Raw genomic sequence first — 18,839 nt, 5'->3', positions numbered from 1 at the left:
TAGCAGAACCCTTCGCCCGTCGTACACCTCGGCTGTTAGAAGTCAACGCGCCCAGCCCACGCAGGGCGGTACGCGTCAGGCCGCGGCTGTACCGGCGCTGCCCGCCCCCCTCCCGGCGCTGCTCCCGGCCCCGCCCACCGCGCAGGCGCACCGCCGTCCCGGAGCTGCGGCCCAGGCGTCCCCGGGCCGGGCGGGCTGCGTGCTGGGGGGCGGCGGAGTGAGGCGGAGGTGGGCCGGGTGCCGAGGCGGGCCGGGAGGCGGCGGTCACTTACTAAGCGGCGCTCGGCCCGTCGCCTCCGCGGGCTCCTCCCTGCGCTGAGGGGAGGGGGGCAGCGCCGTCGCCTCGCCCACTCCGGGCGGGGTTCCCGCGGGCACGAAGCGGGGCGGGGGACCGGCGGCCGTTGCTCGGGGTCGCGGCCCGCTGGCGCTGCCTCGAGGCGGCCGGGCACGCTGACGCCGCGCTCCTTGTTTGTGCGCTGAGGTCCGCCGGCGGCATGCTGGGCAGGAGGCACAAGAAAAGCCCTCAGGCCAAGGGCCAGGGAGCCGCGGTGGCGAAGCAGGTGAGGAAGGCGAAGGGCCGGGGTGCCGCGGGTAGGGCGGCCCGCTCAGACCTCGCCGCTGTCCTGCGGGAGGCTCGGAACTACTTCCAGTTGCCTGTCGGTTGTTTTGTGCTTCCTCCTTTAGTGCCTTCTTCCTAAAGTAACGTGACGGGCAGTATGCGTGGAGTAAGGCCTTGCGAGGAAGCCGCCGTGCTGTCACGCTGTAATCTTTGTAGCAGACCTTATGACTCACACTTAGGGTAGTTTCCTAATCACTTGTTTTGAGATTTAATCGTAAATTCAGTCTCTATATTGAATTTCTTCTCATACTTGTAAAAGCGGAGGAGTAAGACTAGAATATTAAGTAACAAATTCAGGGTCAGAGATGGGAAAACAGTAAAGCAACAGTTTATTGCCTTCTGTGAGGTTATTCTTCCTTTAACAGATGGACTGATTAGCTGCTGTCACTGCTCGGTAGTTACTGCTTAATCATTGAGAGCTTAGGTGTGCCTGCAAGTTGGTTCTGTTTGTACTCGTTTCATTTGGATGTAGTTTCAGAAGTCTTGATGAGAGAGCCACGAATCTGGTAATGGTGAGCAGGCTTGGGAAGAAGTTCAGAAAAGCGTAAAGAAAGCAATTTGACCCAGGCAAAATTGTGGATATGTAAATGGAAGTGGTGGCAGAGAGCGAGTGCTCATTAAAGTTCCAAAATCAGTTAGATCTAAAATGGAAGCTGATTAAGCTTTGGAGGAATAGCTGATGCAAAAATAGGGAAATAGGAGAAGAGACTGAAATGGGATCCTAGGTAAGTTACTCTGTTCTGGTGGAATCAGTATCCTTATACCAGAGGCAGAATGGTTCTGTTAGAGATCTATGAAGTCACTTTTGCTCCAATACAATCATTTGTATTTCTCAGTTAGAGGAGTAGCATTTAATTACCTTTTTTGAGGAAGGGAAGACGTAAGTGATGGAAGTATGTTTCCTTCTCCCTAAGAAAGGAAAAAAATAAAAGATCTGACTAACGTATTTTACCAGTTTTTATTTCTATATGGTTACAGCTTACAGCTTGGATTATTTCTTGAATATGCTAAGGGCTTGTTCACTTGCAAATGAATGTGACTAGCTATTTCTGAACCGTATGAGGGTATTAAAGAAATGCTTGAAGAAGTTGGAGAAAGCAAAAACTTGATGCAGTAACTTCATGGAAAATTTGCCTTGCTGATCAGATTGAGGACTCAGCCCTAGAACTGCTGGATTCTGTTCTTGACTTCTTTGCCTATGCTTGTAGCACAGTAATCATCAGTGTTTCATACTGATAACAGATACGACTGTCTATTCTGTTGAACTTGAGTCTTTAGATCACTGTTACAGACGTTTCCTGATTAAATCTTGTCTGGACCTTCTTTCCATTCTATACAAGACTACAGATACGTTAGTTTTGTTTTACAGAAGATGGAAGAAGGCAGGGAGTGATTCATCTACCAGTTCAGTACCTTACTGAATGTCAAGGGCAGGACCATGGCTAGCAAACATACAGCTGCTGCTTTGTTCCTGATCCTTGCACTCAGTGTTTCTCAGCTATGTCTTATCTTCTTCTTTGGGGTTATAAAAGAGCCACCAGTACCTTGGTTCCTACAGGGTTTAAAAAAAAAGTTATTACTGAATAGCTCTAGTTGAAAAACTGACAGCCAGCTTCAAGCCTTGGCAGCACTGCAGATCCTCCAAGTCAGGGGAAGATTGTTAATCCTTGTAATAATGGTAACTTTTTTTTTTACTCTGATGCTAGAATGGAGTTGAGCTGCTACCTGCTTGGCTTTGTGAAGATCGGTGCACCAAAAGGGCTTTGTGCTTTGAAAAAATCTCAGAAAAGCTGCTCTGTGTACCTCACATGATGAGTGGAATTCGGCTAATTCATGTTTATTAGAAATAAATCATTAACATTCTTTACATCAAGAATGCTTTTATTCCTGGGTCAGTTAGGTACTTTAGCAATAGAACAGTTGTGTCAAAATGACGTTTTAGAATAGCATCTTTCAGATTAAGATTTCAGAGGTATCTCTGATATTTTTTTTTTTTTGGTGTGTTTTGCAAAATTTAAAGGCAGTCTTCTGTCACATTCTGAGTACTGTTAATAGTCTTCCCTGAGGTGCTGTCACTTAGCTATAGCGATAATCTATTTTGAACACTTGATTGTTTTTCCCAGTGTAACTTAGACATTGGTCACGTTTCTGTGTGTGTGTTTCCTCTTTTTGGTTGTTTATGTGCTGAGTTAATAAGATAGAAGATGGTTCTGTATGTGCAAATGTAGCTTGTTCCAAAAGACAAGGGTGAAGTCTCTGCGTGCACATGTCAGACCTGTATTTGTGAATGGTGATTAAATATTTCTTTAGCTTAGTTGTTACAGGAGCTGCCCTGAACTTCCTTGATGATATCTGCTTAATGATAACAGCCATCATTTTGTCTGGTTGTGGCAAGCTATTAGATTTTATTTTTAAAAATCATTGATAATGTAGAGTTTCTATAGGGCGTATTCATTGCTTATTAAGATTTGTGCACTGCGTTTCAGTCACGAATGCTTTGTGTGTGTTGTTTTGGTAATAGAAGCGATGTTATAGTTGGCTTTAAAAAAGAAAAAGAAAAAATGTTTAAATAATCTATGCAGGGTGATGTTTTTGAGTGTCATTTCTTTCTCATAGCACAACTTTTTTTCTTTCCCTTGGCTCCAGCTGGGGCTGTTTGTAGATTTCAATCCTGAAGAGATGCTACTGAGTGCAGAGGAAGGTGGGGATGATGGTGATCTAGAAGCAGAGCTTGCTGCTATCACAGGAGCAAAGGTGAAAGAAGGGAAAACCAAACCAAAAGGAAAAAGTAAGTCCAAGTCTCAGGATTTTATCTACTGACAACCTGAATAATTTCTTAAAGATTTATTTACAAGTCATTGATTTATCTGAAAAGTTTTTGCACCACTTGTAGAAGCTGTATTCAATTTTAAAAGGTAACAGTCGTTAATGCAAAAAGTGTGAGGAATTTGTCTGTGTTCTTGTTAATACAGGGAAAACATATATGATGGCTAGCTAATTTAATAATGACTAAATTAAGACATGCTTGTCAATTTAGTGCATGGTGTCATAACACGTGGTGGTAGGTGCTAGATGAGTTTAAAATAGAAATCATGTTTCTTGTGCAGGCTGGACTGATTGGTTGTTCTTTTGCTTAGAGTGAATTTACTGAATAAGCATTATATTCTTAGTTACTTGGATACTGTAACTAAAACAAAATATTCTTTTAGGAGAGAGATTCTGGAAGCGTTGGAGTTACTGGGAGGATCTGATAACTCGTGTTATTCAGGCGGCTTAGTGTTTCTTGGAAAATATAGTTGTTATTGTTAATATTTTACAAATCTACTGCTAATCTGTCTAATGGTGTTTACTTACAGCTATGCAATGTTTTATAGGTTTTCTGTAAGCTACTGTCAAGATTGTTGCAGAGTGGGGCAGTTTACAAGTGGACAAGCTCTACTCCCAAATTAGTATGCTTTTTGGAGGTGCAGGGTGAGCTGGTTCAGGAAACACAGCTATAAAAACAAACTTCTCTTGTTGTGCTAGGTTTTCAGCTGAAACACTTCCTTGGTCTGGTCACCTGCCTGCAGGAACACTGCTGTGCTTACAAGGGAGAGGATAACTGAGCACGTGGTGCAGTAACTGACTCCTAGATTTATATTCTAGAGCTGTGATAGGTAGGGTAGAAGTGATCTGTCTGTACCTTGTTGCAGGCAGCAAAAGCTGTACTGACGCAACATCTCAAGTACAGAAATCTCTGCTATCTGCAACCATAAATGTCAGTTGGTCAGCTACTGAGATGCTTGAAATTCTAGCCTCAGCTTGCCATACTGGGTTAGAGTGGAACCAGCTATCCAGGGAAGCTTGGTTGATACTGTCTCTGTAGAGGGGCTTCAGGTAAGGGATAATCTGACCCTTGAAGTGCAGCCACTTGCCTGCTGTCCTGATTGCAGAGTTTTGCTATGTGTCACATACACTGGTAGTGTGTTTGATAGAGGTACTACAGCACTGATAGAGTAACTTAAATCATTGAAGCAGATGAACTTTGGGCTAATTTTCATCTCATTCAGCAAATTCAGGAGAGGGATGTGGTCTCTTTTAGTTCCATTTACAAGGCCAGATTGGATGGGACCGGGCAGCCTGGTCTAGTATTAAATAGGGAGGTTGGAGGCCCTGCATGTGGCAGGGGGTTGGAGATTCATGGTCCTTGAGGATCCCTTCCAATCCTGGCCATTCTGTGATGAAGTAAGAGATATATCTGTGTAGGGAGGTATCAGAGTCATTCGTGTGGACAGTTGGTATTTGTGTGCAATTATCTCCACTTTCGAGAATGTGTGGAGGAAGTGAATAGTTAAAGGAGATTTCGGTTAAGCGTGGTATGAAGTAAAGGTGAGAACTTGGCAAGGAAGAGTTCAGAAGAGTTCTCAGGACAAAGACCAGGAGCCTGAAGAAAAATGACAGCACAGAGTAGCAGTAAAGATATGGAAAGAGGAAAATCTCAGGGAATGAGATGATAATGCATAAAATGCAAAAGTGTAGTTAAGAAGGTAGAAGAAAGTGTTTTTCCTGATTCGTATAGCAGATCTCTGTGCCAGTGGCCTGCTTTTGCTTTTAGGCTGAAGAGGGGAATCAAGTTTCATCAAGTTTATTGCACTGATTCTGTGTCAGAAGAGGGCCAGGCTGGGTTTTAGAAAAAGGTTCTGCACCAGAGGACAGTGGGCATGGAACAGGCTCCCCTGGGCAGTGGGCATGGCTCTGAGCTGCTGGAGCTCAGGGAATGCTTGAACAGTGCTCTCAGACAAAGGGTTTGTGTTTTGGAGTGTTCTGAGTTGAGCCAGGGTGATCAGTGTGATGAAAGTGCGAACAAAAATTTTCAAGGCAAGAGTGCTGAGATTCAGTGTCTGCATCTTATCCATCTAACTGTTGAAGCTGCCTCTGTTTGTGAGCTAACTTGATCAAATCCATGTGTGCAGGTCCTTGGGAGCTGGGGTACTTTTACCTCATCTGAGTTCAATATCAGAAGAGTAGAAATGGGAAAGAAGTGGGAAAAATACTTCTTGGTACTTTGTTGGTACTTTGGATCAGCTATGGAGTGTTTCTGTTCCATAGAGAATCAGAATTTAATCTTTCAACCAAAGGTTATACAGCAGTAAATTACATCTTGTTAAGGGTAAACTGACGTGAGGCAAAGGATGCAGAACAGAAAGATCTGATAAGGCTGCCAAGACAAGACTTTGTTAATATGCACAATCATGTCATAAATGCCTTTTATAAGTATCTATCATGAGCCTAAAACTAGTTCAGATCTTTGTTCCTACTGGGAACAAAGGCTGCTTCAGTAATTTCCTTTCATGGATAGAAGCGTGTAATTGGATTTATTCATGGATGGTTTATATTAATTTGTTCTTGTGACACCATTGTATTTTATCTTAACGTGAGGAATACAGTTTTGACAAAACATCTAAGAATAGTCAGTATGATTTTCTGATTTTTCTGTGGAAAATTGAAATCTTACACGATGAAACTGTAATTATTGCTAGCTATTTCTGTAAATAATATCACAGAAATATTTATCTTAAATTAGCCTAGGAACTTAACTAGAGACTTCTAGTAATTTTTCCCTGAGCCACTTGTTTCATCTAGACCTACCTGTTTGTCTTCCTCAGTCTTAAACGTCATTGCTGTGCAAACCTGGCACAGCATCTTTCTCTTCTGCAGCTATGTTTTCTGAGCACTGTTGTGTTCCACCATATATACTTGTTTATTGTGATGCTCACCATTTTGCAGCTCGGACTCCTTGTTTTACTAAAGAGCTGGGTTATTGGATGCAGTCATTGTGTCATTGCCTACCTTGGCTGTCACCTTCAGAAACGCTGTTGTAGCTTTTCTTTTTCTGAGATGTTCATTTCCCCAGTGTTTGTCCTTTATCCATGAGTATACTCTTGTTTACCTGTGACTCTTATCAAAGATACAGAGGAAGCAAAGTCACTGCTGTCTTTCAGCCAGTAGATACAGCTTCAGAGTTTGTATTCAATGACTGCATAACTGTTGTCCAGGGCTTATATCTCTTTGTGGTTTCTTTTGCAGCTCCTCTGCCCATGGATCATATTGAAAAGATGGCTGCAGAGTGCATGAAGGACCTGAATGAAGATGAGGAGGAAGCAGAGGATGAAGACTTGGAGAAAGATACAGATCTGTTGGTATGTGTAACTTTGTTAGCAAGAAGTTTAAGCATGCAAAATACTCCATACAAGGATACAGTGACAGAGTTTCCTAGCTAACATTATGTCACTTCTTCTGCTCTTCTGTTTGAAGAGTTAATCATGTGAAACTCCTCCCTCCCCTCAAGAGAAGGAAGAGGAATAAAACCGGATTGAGATAGGAGAAAGTAATTTATTAAAAGGAATGTGAGATAATACAGAGAAAGAGTCAAACGAAGTCTTTATTGGCAACCCTCACCAACTGGCTTCCCCGAAAAGATGACAGATTAACTCTTCAAACCACGGCACATTCAAATGTGTGATAGTCTAAGAGGAGTAGGAGAACAGTGAGAATCCCTTTCTGTGTCAGACAGTGCAGTATAGGATCAAACGTTCTCCTTAGAGTGACGTATATGACTATTTTGCTATTGCTAGAAGTGCTTGGCCTGAGAGGAAGATCCCAAATAATTCCTTTTTGGCTAGCTTTTTGGAAAAGAGTGTTAGGCAGCATTTTTAACATCCGGTGTTAAAGGATGATTTTCTGAAGTTTCGTAGGTTTTGATGATGTCTTGAAAGTACTTCTCTAGTTCAGATCTTTAACCACAATCTTGTGTGGTGATCCTTGAGCTGCAGTCTGGCTTTTTAGTATCTGGCTTTCCATTGTGGATACAAGTGGAATTCATGGAAACAATTTCTTTAAAATAAATACAGAAGTATCTGAGATATGAGATGTTTAAGATTCTCTGTGTTTAAGGTCCATCCAAAGGAACTGGGGAGTTCATTTGTTTTGTATTTTGAGGCAGTAGAAAATTTTGAAGAACTGTTGACTTTTGCTTCAGGCAGAATTGCAAGAAGTTCTGGGAGTGGAAGGTGAGACGGGAAGCTGTGAGGATGAAACAGTAACAATGGAGCAGTCTGTAGCTGAAGCAGAAAATGAGCAACCTGAACTGCAACCACAGGTAGGAGAGAGCTTTATGTTTCTGACATAAAGTTTTGCTGAAGCTTTCTGACAGTTTTGCTGAATCACTTTCATGATAAACAGTAGTACAAGGTAACAAATGAGAGAGAGACCCTTTTGTCCTTGAGGGAAGGAAAAACTACACTATTGCTGTCTTCTCTGTGGGAACCAGTGCTGTATTTATAGAGTTGAATGATTGTTTTTTGTTTTGTTCCAAGGATGCCTTTCAGTGTAAGCATAGAATCAAGGAGGTAAACAGAATCCAGTATGCCTTACACCTCATTTTGTGTATGAGCATGTAAATAGCTGTTCACTTCTAAAGTTTGTGACTTCCTTCTCTGACCATTAAGCTGTGAGCTGAGATAGCGAGACCCAATATAACTCAGTATCTCTGACATCTTGGTGGATTTTATTTCTCAGTAGCCTTAGCCTTCTCAGTTCAACTTGTCAATCCTCATGCATTTAAATCCATTATTCAGTTATTGCCCTGTTTCTGTTGTGTGCTGCAGATTCCAGTGCCCTCGTGCATTGTGCCCATTAATGAGTCTGTCAGAGTTGCTGTAGAGATAATAGTAGTAATTATAGCAGTAATTACATCGGCAGCCATCTGCAATGTCTCTGTAGCTGTGGAGCATTTGTAAGTAGTACTAATAACTTTGCTTAGGCTGCTTGTGTCACTGACCTAATCTCAGGCTGTAGGAAGAAGAGTTCTTATAGTAAAACCAAGTAGAAGAGCCCCTGAGGGACGTCAACCAGCATGTTTAGAAAAGGAGAAAAGATTTGTGCCAAAATATTTATTCGCACCCTTTGCTGTGTGGTATTTGAAAGGCCTTACTGTTCTCCCTCACCTACTCTCTGACCACATGGCTCCTGTTACCCTGTTGACTGAATTTTCTAAATGTCTCCACCCATTCTGCTCTATTGCGCCTTTGAGAGAGAGCCCAGAGATGGATCCAGGAACTGTTAGTGTAGTACAAGTACTGCTCTGTTTTGGAGACCGCTCCATCTTTGCGTTTGTTGCTAATGTGAGTGTGTTTGAAGAAGAGTGCTTGCTTTTCAGTGCTGTGCAAAAGATCCTATAGTTTGATGAAGTAAGTTTTCTTGATTTGTCTTATTTCTTCTGAGACCACCTCGCTTGCTGCTGTCACCAGTGAGCTGCAGCAGACAATAGAGAAGAGAATTGTTAACTATAGGACGGCAATTTCTAACGCAAAGGACTTGGGTGAGAGTGCCAAACTACGGCGGTACGAAAGAGGCCTTAAGGTAAGTTAGATTCGTAAGTTGTGTGAACAAGGAGGTGACAAAATCAGTTCTCTGAGGTGTAGTTCAGTCTTTTCAGATGTGTGAAATTGCTGAAATGGGAGAGAAATTCTAATACACTGCCTTGAGTTAATGTAAAAACATTTACTAGTGTTCCTGCATAGTAAATACACAGGTAAAGTGTACTTTCATATGTCTGTGCATCAGCTCTTTTTCTGTTGAATGTACCTAGCAGCAGTTGGAGGCAGGGAATATGGTAAATGCTGGTGTTGAACCTGCCCATCTAGATCTGAATTTTACCTGTAATGACTGTTAATTGTTACTTGAACTCACAGTTTAGGAGCTTTCCTAATGCATACACCTGCCATGATACCCCCTTCCATTTGGTTCTGTGAGACCAAGACAGGCTACCTTTCCATGGGTGGGCTTGAAAATGAATGAAATGGGATTTTTCATTAGAACCATTACAGATTGCAGCAAGAAGCAGCTTCTCTAGCTCTGCATGTTTTCAGCCAGGTGGCGTGCTTGCCGTTAGTTTGGTAGTGCTTGGTGATTGCTGCTGTGCAGTGTCTATTTCCCTGTTCTCTGATCTCCTGCATTGTCTCAGACAGCAGCAGACTGTCTTGTTGAGCAAAGCTTTATCTTTCAGTGAGGGAAGAGCGTAATGTCTGTTTGGCTACCAAGTGTGCAGAGGGAGTGACTGAGGCCAAACCCAGAAAAGGAAATGCACAAGAAGGGATATTGCTGTGTGTGTCCTCTGCCACTTTACTCTGAATTGAATGTACATGTAACCACCTGACCTTTAGGGAGAGCAAGAGGGATAGCAGAACTGGTTTGCTCACCAAATAAGGAAATCTAGTGCTCTGTTTGTCTCTTCCTTTGCTTTGTTTTTCAAGGTAGGGAGCTTCCATGTGCTTAAGTGGTGTAGCTAAGGTTAGTAGACTGGATCTTACTTCACTGCTCACAGTTCCTAATTAGCTAGATGACACTCTAGCAGATGGTGTACAGTTATCTCGTGCTTGATTCCTGGAACTGAACTTTAATCCCAGAGAGTCTAATTCCATGTTTCAGGTAACACATGAGGAGGAGAGAGCTGCGTGTGTGTTCCTGGGCTGGTCTGAACTCCAGTCTCACATGCTGTTAGTCAAATTATATGTCCCACTGTTACTTAGTAGGTCAAACAGTGCCTCAGCTAACTGAGAGTAGCAGTGATTCTGGCACTGATGAGATGTTGTTGTCTTTCTGTGCTTCAATTTCAGTTTCTGTGGAACATGAATGAAGTAAAAACTTCTAGTTTGGCTTTAAGATCATGATGCTTCTTTGTCTGAACTTTAAATAAAAAAAAAAAAAAAAAAAAATGGTTTCTTTAAACCCTTTCTCTGCCACAAGTAGGAACTGTGTGACTAGCAGTTAACCCATGTTAATGATGGTGGGAGCTTATTGCCGTAAGTCACCAGCTGTGCCATTTCTAGTTTAATGATTTTTCTCATCCCCACAAAACAAGTATGTGGACTCCTTCTTTCCCTAAATACAATTTTGAAGTGACATTTCAGCAATAGCTTCCTTGGTTATTGTCTGTCAGAAAGCTGACTGTTCCACATCAATGGTCTGATACTTGCAGGTGCTCTGCCACTTTCAATTACCTAGTTTGTGTAGCAAGTCTTTTGCACTGTGTTAATCTGATAATTGGGCACCTTTCCCTAGTGCTGATGTTGCCCTTGCAGTAAAAGAGGGAATGCTAAAGGACATCCATCTCTTGTGATGTGATGTAATAGATCTCACCATGAGTAGGAGAATTAATTCATGTTTTAATGATTTTATGCTAGCACTATATTTGATGAAAACACCTACCAACTTCGGTGTTCCATCTCTCCCAGACACTGGAAACCATGCTGGCTGCAGTGAAGAGAGGCAAAAAAATCAATGAGGAAGAAGTGCCACCTCCTGTTGCAATAGGAAAAAGCTCGTCTCACATATCTCAAGCCACAGGAGCAGATCAGGAAAATTCAGGAGATTCAGTCAGTGTCCCACCAGAGAGCAGAGCTGAGTCTTGTGCAGGTGATGAGCAGAAGAACTCACATGAAGCAAAGCAGCACCTGGAATTGGAATCTCTACAGAGTCATGCTGCTTCTAGTCCTACCCTGGAAACAGGTACCATAATCTGAGAGGATAAGCTGTTGCAGTATGATATTAATGCTACATCTTTCTCCATTTTTCAGCTGTGTTCCAAAACGCTGCCTATGTCTGCACTTCCCTGTTGAATATTTCAGATAAAGTTGGCAGTGGGATAGTGCATCTCTGGCAGTGAAATCACATGTTACTATAGAGCTATGGTCTGCATTGTATCAATATGTTCAATCTTGACTGTGTCTCAGCTTCTCCAGTGTTATAACATGTGGAATTAGGTGCTTTAAAGATTTTTGGAGACCCTGATTTAAAGACTCTGTCTTTTTTCTTTATTTTCTTTTTTTTTTAAACTGGAAAAAGTGGGATTGTCAAGCCTGTTAGGACTGGAAACTGAGAGGAAAAGATGGATATGTGATTCAAAGGTAGATGTGCAGGTAGATGAATGTAACCAGAAGTGCATCTATTCCATGCTTTGTGTAAGTCTCAGTATTTTATTTTCACAGATCTCCATAGCAGTGGCACACGAGAAATACTACTTAAGAGGCAGAAGGAGTATAAATTAGCAGCTCTGAAAGCCAAGCAGCAAGGGGACCTGGAAAAGGCAAAGGAATATATGAAAATAGGCAAGGTATGCACACAGAAAATCTTAAATGCTGAATGTGCCCTGTGCTGTACCCACGTCCTGTGCTTTTGCATTCGTTGATGTCACGTGTTCATTGTGCCAGCTAGCAAGTCTTGGCCATACTAGAATATACCTTCTGTTTTGTTTCTGTGCATTAGAAATTTAATGTGGTCTTGGAAGCTCTGGACAGTGGGCAGCCAATAGACCTCCAGAACATGCCTCCATCTCCTCAGGGTAAGGTGTACCTTATAGAAGCTTTTAGAAGTCTGTCTGTGCTGTAATGTGCAATGGTTCTGAATTTGATTGTGAAGCTATAAGAATTAAAGATCACCTAGGTTTGAGACTTAGTGCGTGTTCAAATTCTAATCAAAAGCATCCAAGAAAAATGAGGTATCACTATCTATATTAATTTCTGTGAATTACAAAGTTGATGTCTAATTTTCCTTCTTTTGTAACTTCAGATAACAGGAGACAATATTTTAGTGGCCGAGAAGGGGGATGAGGGCACATTCTCAAAGTTCACTGTAATACTTAATGTTGTTCTGTGTTTCAATTGAAGTTCATAAGGTTTCAGATTAAGAGATCAGCAGATACGCTAACAAGGATACAAATGATGGTTAATTTCAATGCATTAAAGTCTAAATCCTAGGAAGGTAAAATATTAAATATACTTGAATCGTTGTAAGAGACTTATTAAAATGGATCTAGCATCGTAACCAACATTTGATCTCTGCAAGTCAGTGTTTTAGACAATTTACTGCAAGTAGTAGATTATTATATTAAAAGAAAATAGATGACAGATTATTCTATTTCAGTAAATCATGACTCTTATGACTTCTTAAGTTGTAAACTGATCACCAAATGGTGTTGGAGAGAATCCTCACCCATGATATATTCCACTGTTGAACATGAATGTAGTGGATATATATTTTTTTAAGATTGTTAGATTGTTTTGAGTCTCCAGAATGAAACTAGAAACTAGATTGTTTTCTAGTTTTCTAAAAATAACCACTATTATTTGAAACTTGGATTTCTGAATAGAAGGTGTTACTTCCTTCCCTTTTCAGCACAGATTTTGTTACTAGGATATTTTAGTCAAGTTAGTGATTTTTTTCATGCTTCCTATCTGCCAAGGTGGCAAGTTATATTCTGTGAGAGAATTCTTAGAATACCTGAAATGCTTTTACTTTTTTTTCTTCTTCTTAGTAAGCAGCACAAACCTAAATTAAGTCAGTATTTCACATTTTCTACTGTAAAGCACTTTCTCTGAATATTGGGAAATTTAGACTTACCTAGACACCCAAATGTTCTTTTGAAGCCGAAAAGCTTTCTGATAGGAGATCTGATCAGTCCATGGTTTTCTTACTCATTGGTATTTACTTGCTGCTTATGGAACATGCTGTGAATCTTCCTGCTTTCTTTGCTTTGCAGATCTGGAAAGCTTAGGAAATGCACAAGATACATCCAAGCAAAAGGTACCAGCTTCGGTGGGAAGTTCTCAGGGTCTTGCAGCACTTGATTCCCAAACCCAAGAAGCTTCAGGTAGGACTTCTGGATTTTTGTAGGAAGCTATAAAGATAGCAGGGCTGGAAGGTATTTTGAGGTATTTTCCAGTGAAGTACAGTAGGATTGAGTATAATCAGCTACGTTCCTAAATTTTGTTTGCTACTGATCCCATCTTGATTTTTGTTATAGACCAGTAATGAAAGTAAAAAATTCATAAACTTCCTTTAGAAGAGTTGTATATAAGAATTTTCAGCAATAACTTTGTCTCTGCGGGAGGTAAGGAAGGGTAGGAAAAAGGCAGCTTATATGTTTTGAAGTCAGAATGACGTAGCTTTTCATTGTCTTTCTTATTTCAAGCTTCCCTGCAGGAGCCAAAAACAGTGCTGGAAGCATTGCAGCAAAGGCTTGAAAAGTACAAGTCGGCAGCAGCACAAGCTAAAGCAAGTGGGGATGATCGGAAAGGCAGAATGCACGAGAGGATAGCCAAGGTAAAATGCAAATATAGCAAGCTGTTTGCATCTAGCAAAGCTGTTGGAGGTAATTCTCTTGTTGAAGAATTTTTCGGGATAAATCATTTGTGTATCGTTCTTTTATTTGGAAAGAATTTCAGTGTAAAAGCTCTAAAACCTTCATTGTAAGGAAAAACAAAATACAGGTGTTCAGCTCTACTGAAATAAAACCAATTCAGAGGCAGGGCACGTACTGTAAATAAGAAGTAGGAAGAAGGTAAAGCTCCTCAGTCTTTCATGCCAGAAGAATTTAAAGAATGTGATGTCTGTTTCTGAGCTGCAGAAGCTTGAGTTTCAGAGCAGTATTTTTACTTCCCTCTGACATCTTTTACTATTCAAGAAAGAGATGTAAATAATCATTGAAGCAAGATTGTCTTCAGAATTAGGTGGTGGTATGCATATACAACTTAATACCAAAATACTGTGTATTCTGCAATAGTTGGGGTAATTAAATATAAATGATTAGTAACTTACAATTAACATGAAACTCCATTTTATGTCTTATTGAGTGCCTTTGATTACAGCAATACCAGGATGCCATAAGAGCCCATAAAGCAGGGAGAAAAGTTAACTTTTCTGAGCTACCTGTTCCTCCTGGTAAGTGTGACCCTGTGTCCTAATTGCAACTTCTGCATGTGCTCTGGGCTCTGCAGGAGTTGTGCAGGTATTGCCTCCTCATCCTGTGAAGTGTCTCCTCCTTTTTTCAGTTCAGTTGACTGGCATTTCTTTTTGGTTAGCACCAAAGAATACATTTTAAAACTGCTTATCAAAATGCTCCCAAGCTTTTGCACTGGTAAATATTTTTTGACAGTGCCAGAACTTGAAAGCAACCCTTTTTGGGAGAGTTAAGCAACATAATCGTGAGCAGGTGATGATGAATATAACTCTCTGCCTGTTGTGGAGGAAAGGATAAACTTGGGATGTATATGCTTTCTCTGGGGTAGGAGAAGGAGATTTTTGAAACTGGAAAAATTTTACCTGATGTTTCCCATTCTGTTTTTTTTTCCCAGTAGCAGCCTCAGATCTCTGTGTTTAATTAAATATCTCCTTGCAATGCTTGACAAGTCAGATGAATGCTGCCATTCTCAAGGCTAGTGAAAGTAGTGTACAGAGATGAAACAAATCATGCCTGTGTCACACTGAGACAGTGACAGAGACAGAAAATGAAACTCCATGAGACATTCTGTCTCTTCTTTTATCTTCTTCAGAACAGTGCTTTGTCTATAAAGGTTTGGGCAAGGTCATCTATGAATACTTCATCTCTGGCTTGTGTGATACTGTTCCTTTTCTTGGGAGCATCATTCCTTTTGCCTTGTGTGTAATGTGTTCTTGTGATAAGATGCACATCGCAGCAAAATGGTGCTTAGAATTTCTAGTTTGGGGGAAAAAAATCCTCAAGGACACGAATCTGGTGGCTTTTTGTCACTATCAAATGTGGCAATGGCAACTCTTCAGCAGGAGTAAAGTACATAGTAGTAAGGTAGGCAGCACCAAATCTGTCAGGTTGTGCTTTGAACAGCTCCTACTTTGAATCTGCCCCTGAAAAGCAGCAGTTCAGCAACTCGTGCTCTAGAACACAATCTAATTCGTAGTGAACATCAGTTGTGGTAAGAGTGAGGTACTCCAGGTTTAGCCTTCTGAAAATATGCATAACTCCTCAATTTCTTTACACAGCTGCATGTTGACCAGTCAGGAGTTAGAAGCTGTGTGATTTACGTTGAAGACAGCAGTCAGGCAGTCACTGAAACCAGCTGTGAGATTATACAGGGCTGACAGTGCGTTTCATTGCATCTGGGTGATGATAAGTAGCAGTCCTGACCTTCATGGGGACAGAAATGCTGCTTACTAATGAACCTTGTGTCACACAGGAGCATTGGCATAAGGTCCTGTGTTCTGCCTGCCTGTATACATCAAATTAGTTATGTACCCACAGCAGCCATCTCCAAGCTCAAAAGCAGTTTAGTCATTATTTGTTAGCCCTTCTAATGAGACTGGCAACAAGAATGCTTGCTACATATTAATGAGACAAATCTTACTAATTTAGAAAAACAGGAGCATCTCTGCTGTTTGAAGCTGACACTGAACTGGTGGCATGGAAATCAGAATTTATCTTCCATCATCCAACCTTCCTCCCATCCTTAAAAGAATAATAAAACGATCAAAAGGATTGTTCTCCTTATACTTCACATTTAACTACTGTATTTTTGCTTTACTTTGCAACCTCTCCATTGCAATAGAACTTCCAGCATATCCTTTGACAGCTAGTGTTATAGTCCATTTCCTGGACTTCAGCTGTGTCTTTTTTATAGTTGTATGGGGTATCACTGCTTTTCTGATGGACTGTGTGCCAAATAAAGTGAGGCTGTAGTAAAAGAGGAAAAAAAAAAAACAAACCAGCAACTGTTTGTACAATCTGCTGCACTTCTGTTTGTAAAGGAGAGAGGCTAAATTATTTACTGTTTCTGAGCATCTCCTACCAACTTTTTGAAGTTGTAAGGTTCCTTGGCTGGCTGCCAGGTGTTGAACATAGAAAACCATGCTCTGCTACTACATCATTTTAGCATCATCCCTTAAGCTTGGATATTGGTGAGAGGTCTATTGTTGAGCCCACCTAGCGAAAATTTTTGGCCTTGGCCTCAGTCTAGATATACTAACTTACGAAATATAATAATTAATACTTGTATAGAAATAACTTCACAGAAAAAAGAAAAGAAACATGGAAGACAAAACATACACATTGCACAACTCATTGCTTCTTTCCTCCTTAGGATTTCCCCCCCTTCCTGGTGTTGCAGCACCAAATGATGACAGAACTATAGCTGCTGTTCTGGAAAATGCCAGCAAGCTGGCAAGCATGGAGGATAACGATGAAGAGGACGAGGTTAGTGTTTCTTTTATATGTTTAGTAGTCTAAATTTTGTTTCTTCTGGTATAATGAGATTACTTTAGTTTCAAAGCGAACACTTCAGGTTCTGGCCATACCTTTACATTATTCAGAAGTGCTTAAATCTATGCTGTATTCCTGCATCCCAATAGTTTCTATGTCTGTTCTTCCCCAGGATGTTCAGCACTCACTGTGTCTTGTCACGCAGTATTTGCATTTAGTCTTTGGTTTAATTTCTTTCCCTAGCTAAATTTGGTTGCTGATTATGCTTGTGCTTTCAACCAGTATAGCTTTTAATGGAGAGAATTCCTGGATGATGTTTTTGATGCATGCACTTGCTCTTTTTGAAACGACTGTGTTGTTGAACACTGCTTTTGTCCCTTTTATAGCAGAGGTTTGGAGCTTGCAATGGGTCAGCTACCTCCTGGCACAGCCCTCCTTATAGACCCCAGAAGTTAGAATTCACAGTCTGGAATGTTATACACCTCTCAAAAGTGGTATTAGGGGGTTGGCATAGTGATAACCAGGTTTATTGATGCTTGAGATACCATCCTCTGGGTTAGATTCTGTGCACTTAATATGAAATTACTTCTGTTATGGTAGAATGAACTTCTGACACAGGCCCCAGTTGCCAAGAAGCCTGCTCAGCTGCCTGGAAAGCCGACTCAGGTTGTTAAGCCCATTACAGTGCCATCTGCTGTAGCTGAGGAGGAAAGCTCTCCTGAGTGTGTAAAGCAAGTTGCATCGCCCTCCAGCCCGGACAAGGCAGAGCCAGTGGATCATCTTCCTCCAGCTGGTAAGGTGGTGGGATCAGCATTCCCCGTGATCCATGTGCAAGTCATTTGCACTAATACCTTGATGAAGACTTCTTTTCATTATGATTTAGATCTAAGCCTGTGAATGCATGATGTAAATTTCCTCTGTCAGGAGCCTCGGTATATTTATCTGCTGGAGGACAGATCCAGACCATCCATACAGCCTGTATTTCACAGAGGCAGCGTGTGTAATTACAAGGTTGATTGGGTTTTTAATTAATTTTGATGTAACAAATATATTGATTCATAATATTTAACTCTGCTCACAGTTGAACTCAACTCTCATTAGAGTGGATGGCTCACTAGTTTGAATCATTCATGTATGTAATGTAGCTTCCTGTGTGAAACAGTGGTTTCTGCCTCGTGTTTCACCCAAGGATATCAAACCAGTACATGGGCAGTAATTCATCAATCTCTATTCCTCCTATCCCTAAGGTCACTGAACAGTTGTCTGTACAAGATTAATTGTACAGCCACCACCTCACTGAGCAATCTGGGCACGTGCCAGCAGTGCCTGAGCTCTTACTGATACTGCTATCATGCCATGACCATAATCCCACCCTGCCCTGGGTAGTTCCTCGGGACAAAGCACACTGCCTACTTACCTGATGCGAGTTCTTTTGCAGAATGCAAAGGTGTTCAATGTGCCTGATAATTCATCTCTTTAGAAGGTTCCATGGCTTGTTTTTTAAAGAACGCTGAAACATAGAAGTTGTATGCTTTGGCTTTGAAGATGCATAAATCCTCATGAAATTAGGTTTCTGCAATTTCAGCTGGCATATTAATCTCTTAAATGAATCTAGAATGCTCTTGACTTTTACTGTGAAGAAAGTGGTATTCCATCATCTCTGGCGTTACCTGGTCAGTAATCTCTCCTGGGCATTTCAAATATCTTAAAATGAGACCAATAGGTGCAATAAGAACTGACACAGATTCATACAGTCTTCATCTTCACAACAAAATGCCAGTACTTTGCTATCATAGAGCTATATTTCACTAGTTAAACTACTTTCTGTGACTCACATCTAACTTCCCTCTCCCAGAATTATGAAGTACAGCTTAGTTGATAATCAGCTTTTTTTTTTTGGTCAGAGTATGTGAGGCATAAAGAGTTATGGGAGTGCAGTGAAACATTTCAGGTCTATACTAGGAAAGGAGCCATGATCAGTATGAATAATGGCTCTATTAAGTTCATCTTACACACATTTTCTTTGAAAACACCTGTGTTCTGTATCTCAGCCTCACAGAGAACTCTATATGCTGGTTATGTTGTCTCAATGAAAACGAGGCTAGCTACCTTTCTAATCACTTTGGTTTTGGCTGATGGGATCCAAGTTGCTCACAGCAGTAGGGTAGCAGC

General features: G+C 41.1%; 1 protein-coding gene across 2 annotated transcripts in view; it reads left to right on the top strand.

Annotated features, from left to right (window-relative positions):
* The first annotated feature begins 124 nt into the window (after window positions 1-124).
* Window positions 125-18,839, top strand: part of CC2D1B (coiled-coil and C2 domain containing 1B) — a 30,372-nt gene continuing 11,657 nt past the window's right edge. Inside the window, exons 1-13 of one of the 2 annotated variants that reach the window (XM_010716120.3) lie at window positions 125-560; window positions 3,266-3,407; window positions 6,686-6,798; window positions 7,638-7,757; window positions 8,882-9,019; window positions 10,894-11,167; window positions 11,647-11,771; window positions 11,924-11,999; window positions 13,197-13,307; window positions 13,629-13,759; window positions 14,305-14,377; window positions 16,549-16,661; window positions 17,268-17,460. In XM_010716120.3, the coding sequence (XP_010714422.1) occupies window positions 495-560; window positions 3,266-3,407; window positions 6,686-6,798; window positions 7,638-7,757; window positions 8,882-9,019; window positions 10,894-11,167; window positions 11,647-11,771; window positions 11,924-11,999; window positions 13,197-13,307; window positions 13,629-13,759; window positions 14,305-14,377; window positions 16,549-16,661; window positions 17,268-17,460 (1,675 nt within the window). In that variant the 5' untranslated portion in view covers window positions 125-494. Of the gene's footprint in view, window positions 561-3,265; window positions 3,408-6,685; window positions 6,799-7,637; window positions 7,758-8,881; window positions 9,020-10,893; window positions 11,168-11,646; window positions 11,772-11,923; window positions 12,000-13,196; window positions 13,308-13,628; window positions 13,760-14,304; window positions 14,378-16,548; window positions 16,662-17,267; window positions 17,461-18,839 lie in introns of those variants that run through there. The other variant, XM_085231374.1, reaches the window with a different exon arrangement.

This window comes from Meleagris gallopavo, chromosome 10 (genome assembly GCF_905368555.1).
Source record: "Meleagris gallopavo chromosome 10, MGAL_WU_HG_1.1, whole genome shotgun sequence".
Classification (NCBI taxonomy): domain Eukaryota; kingdom Metazoa; phylum Chordata; class Aves; order Galliformes; family Phasianidae; genus Meleagris; species Meleagris gallopavo.
This window is presented reverse-complemented; position numbering and strand designations above follow the sequence as displayed.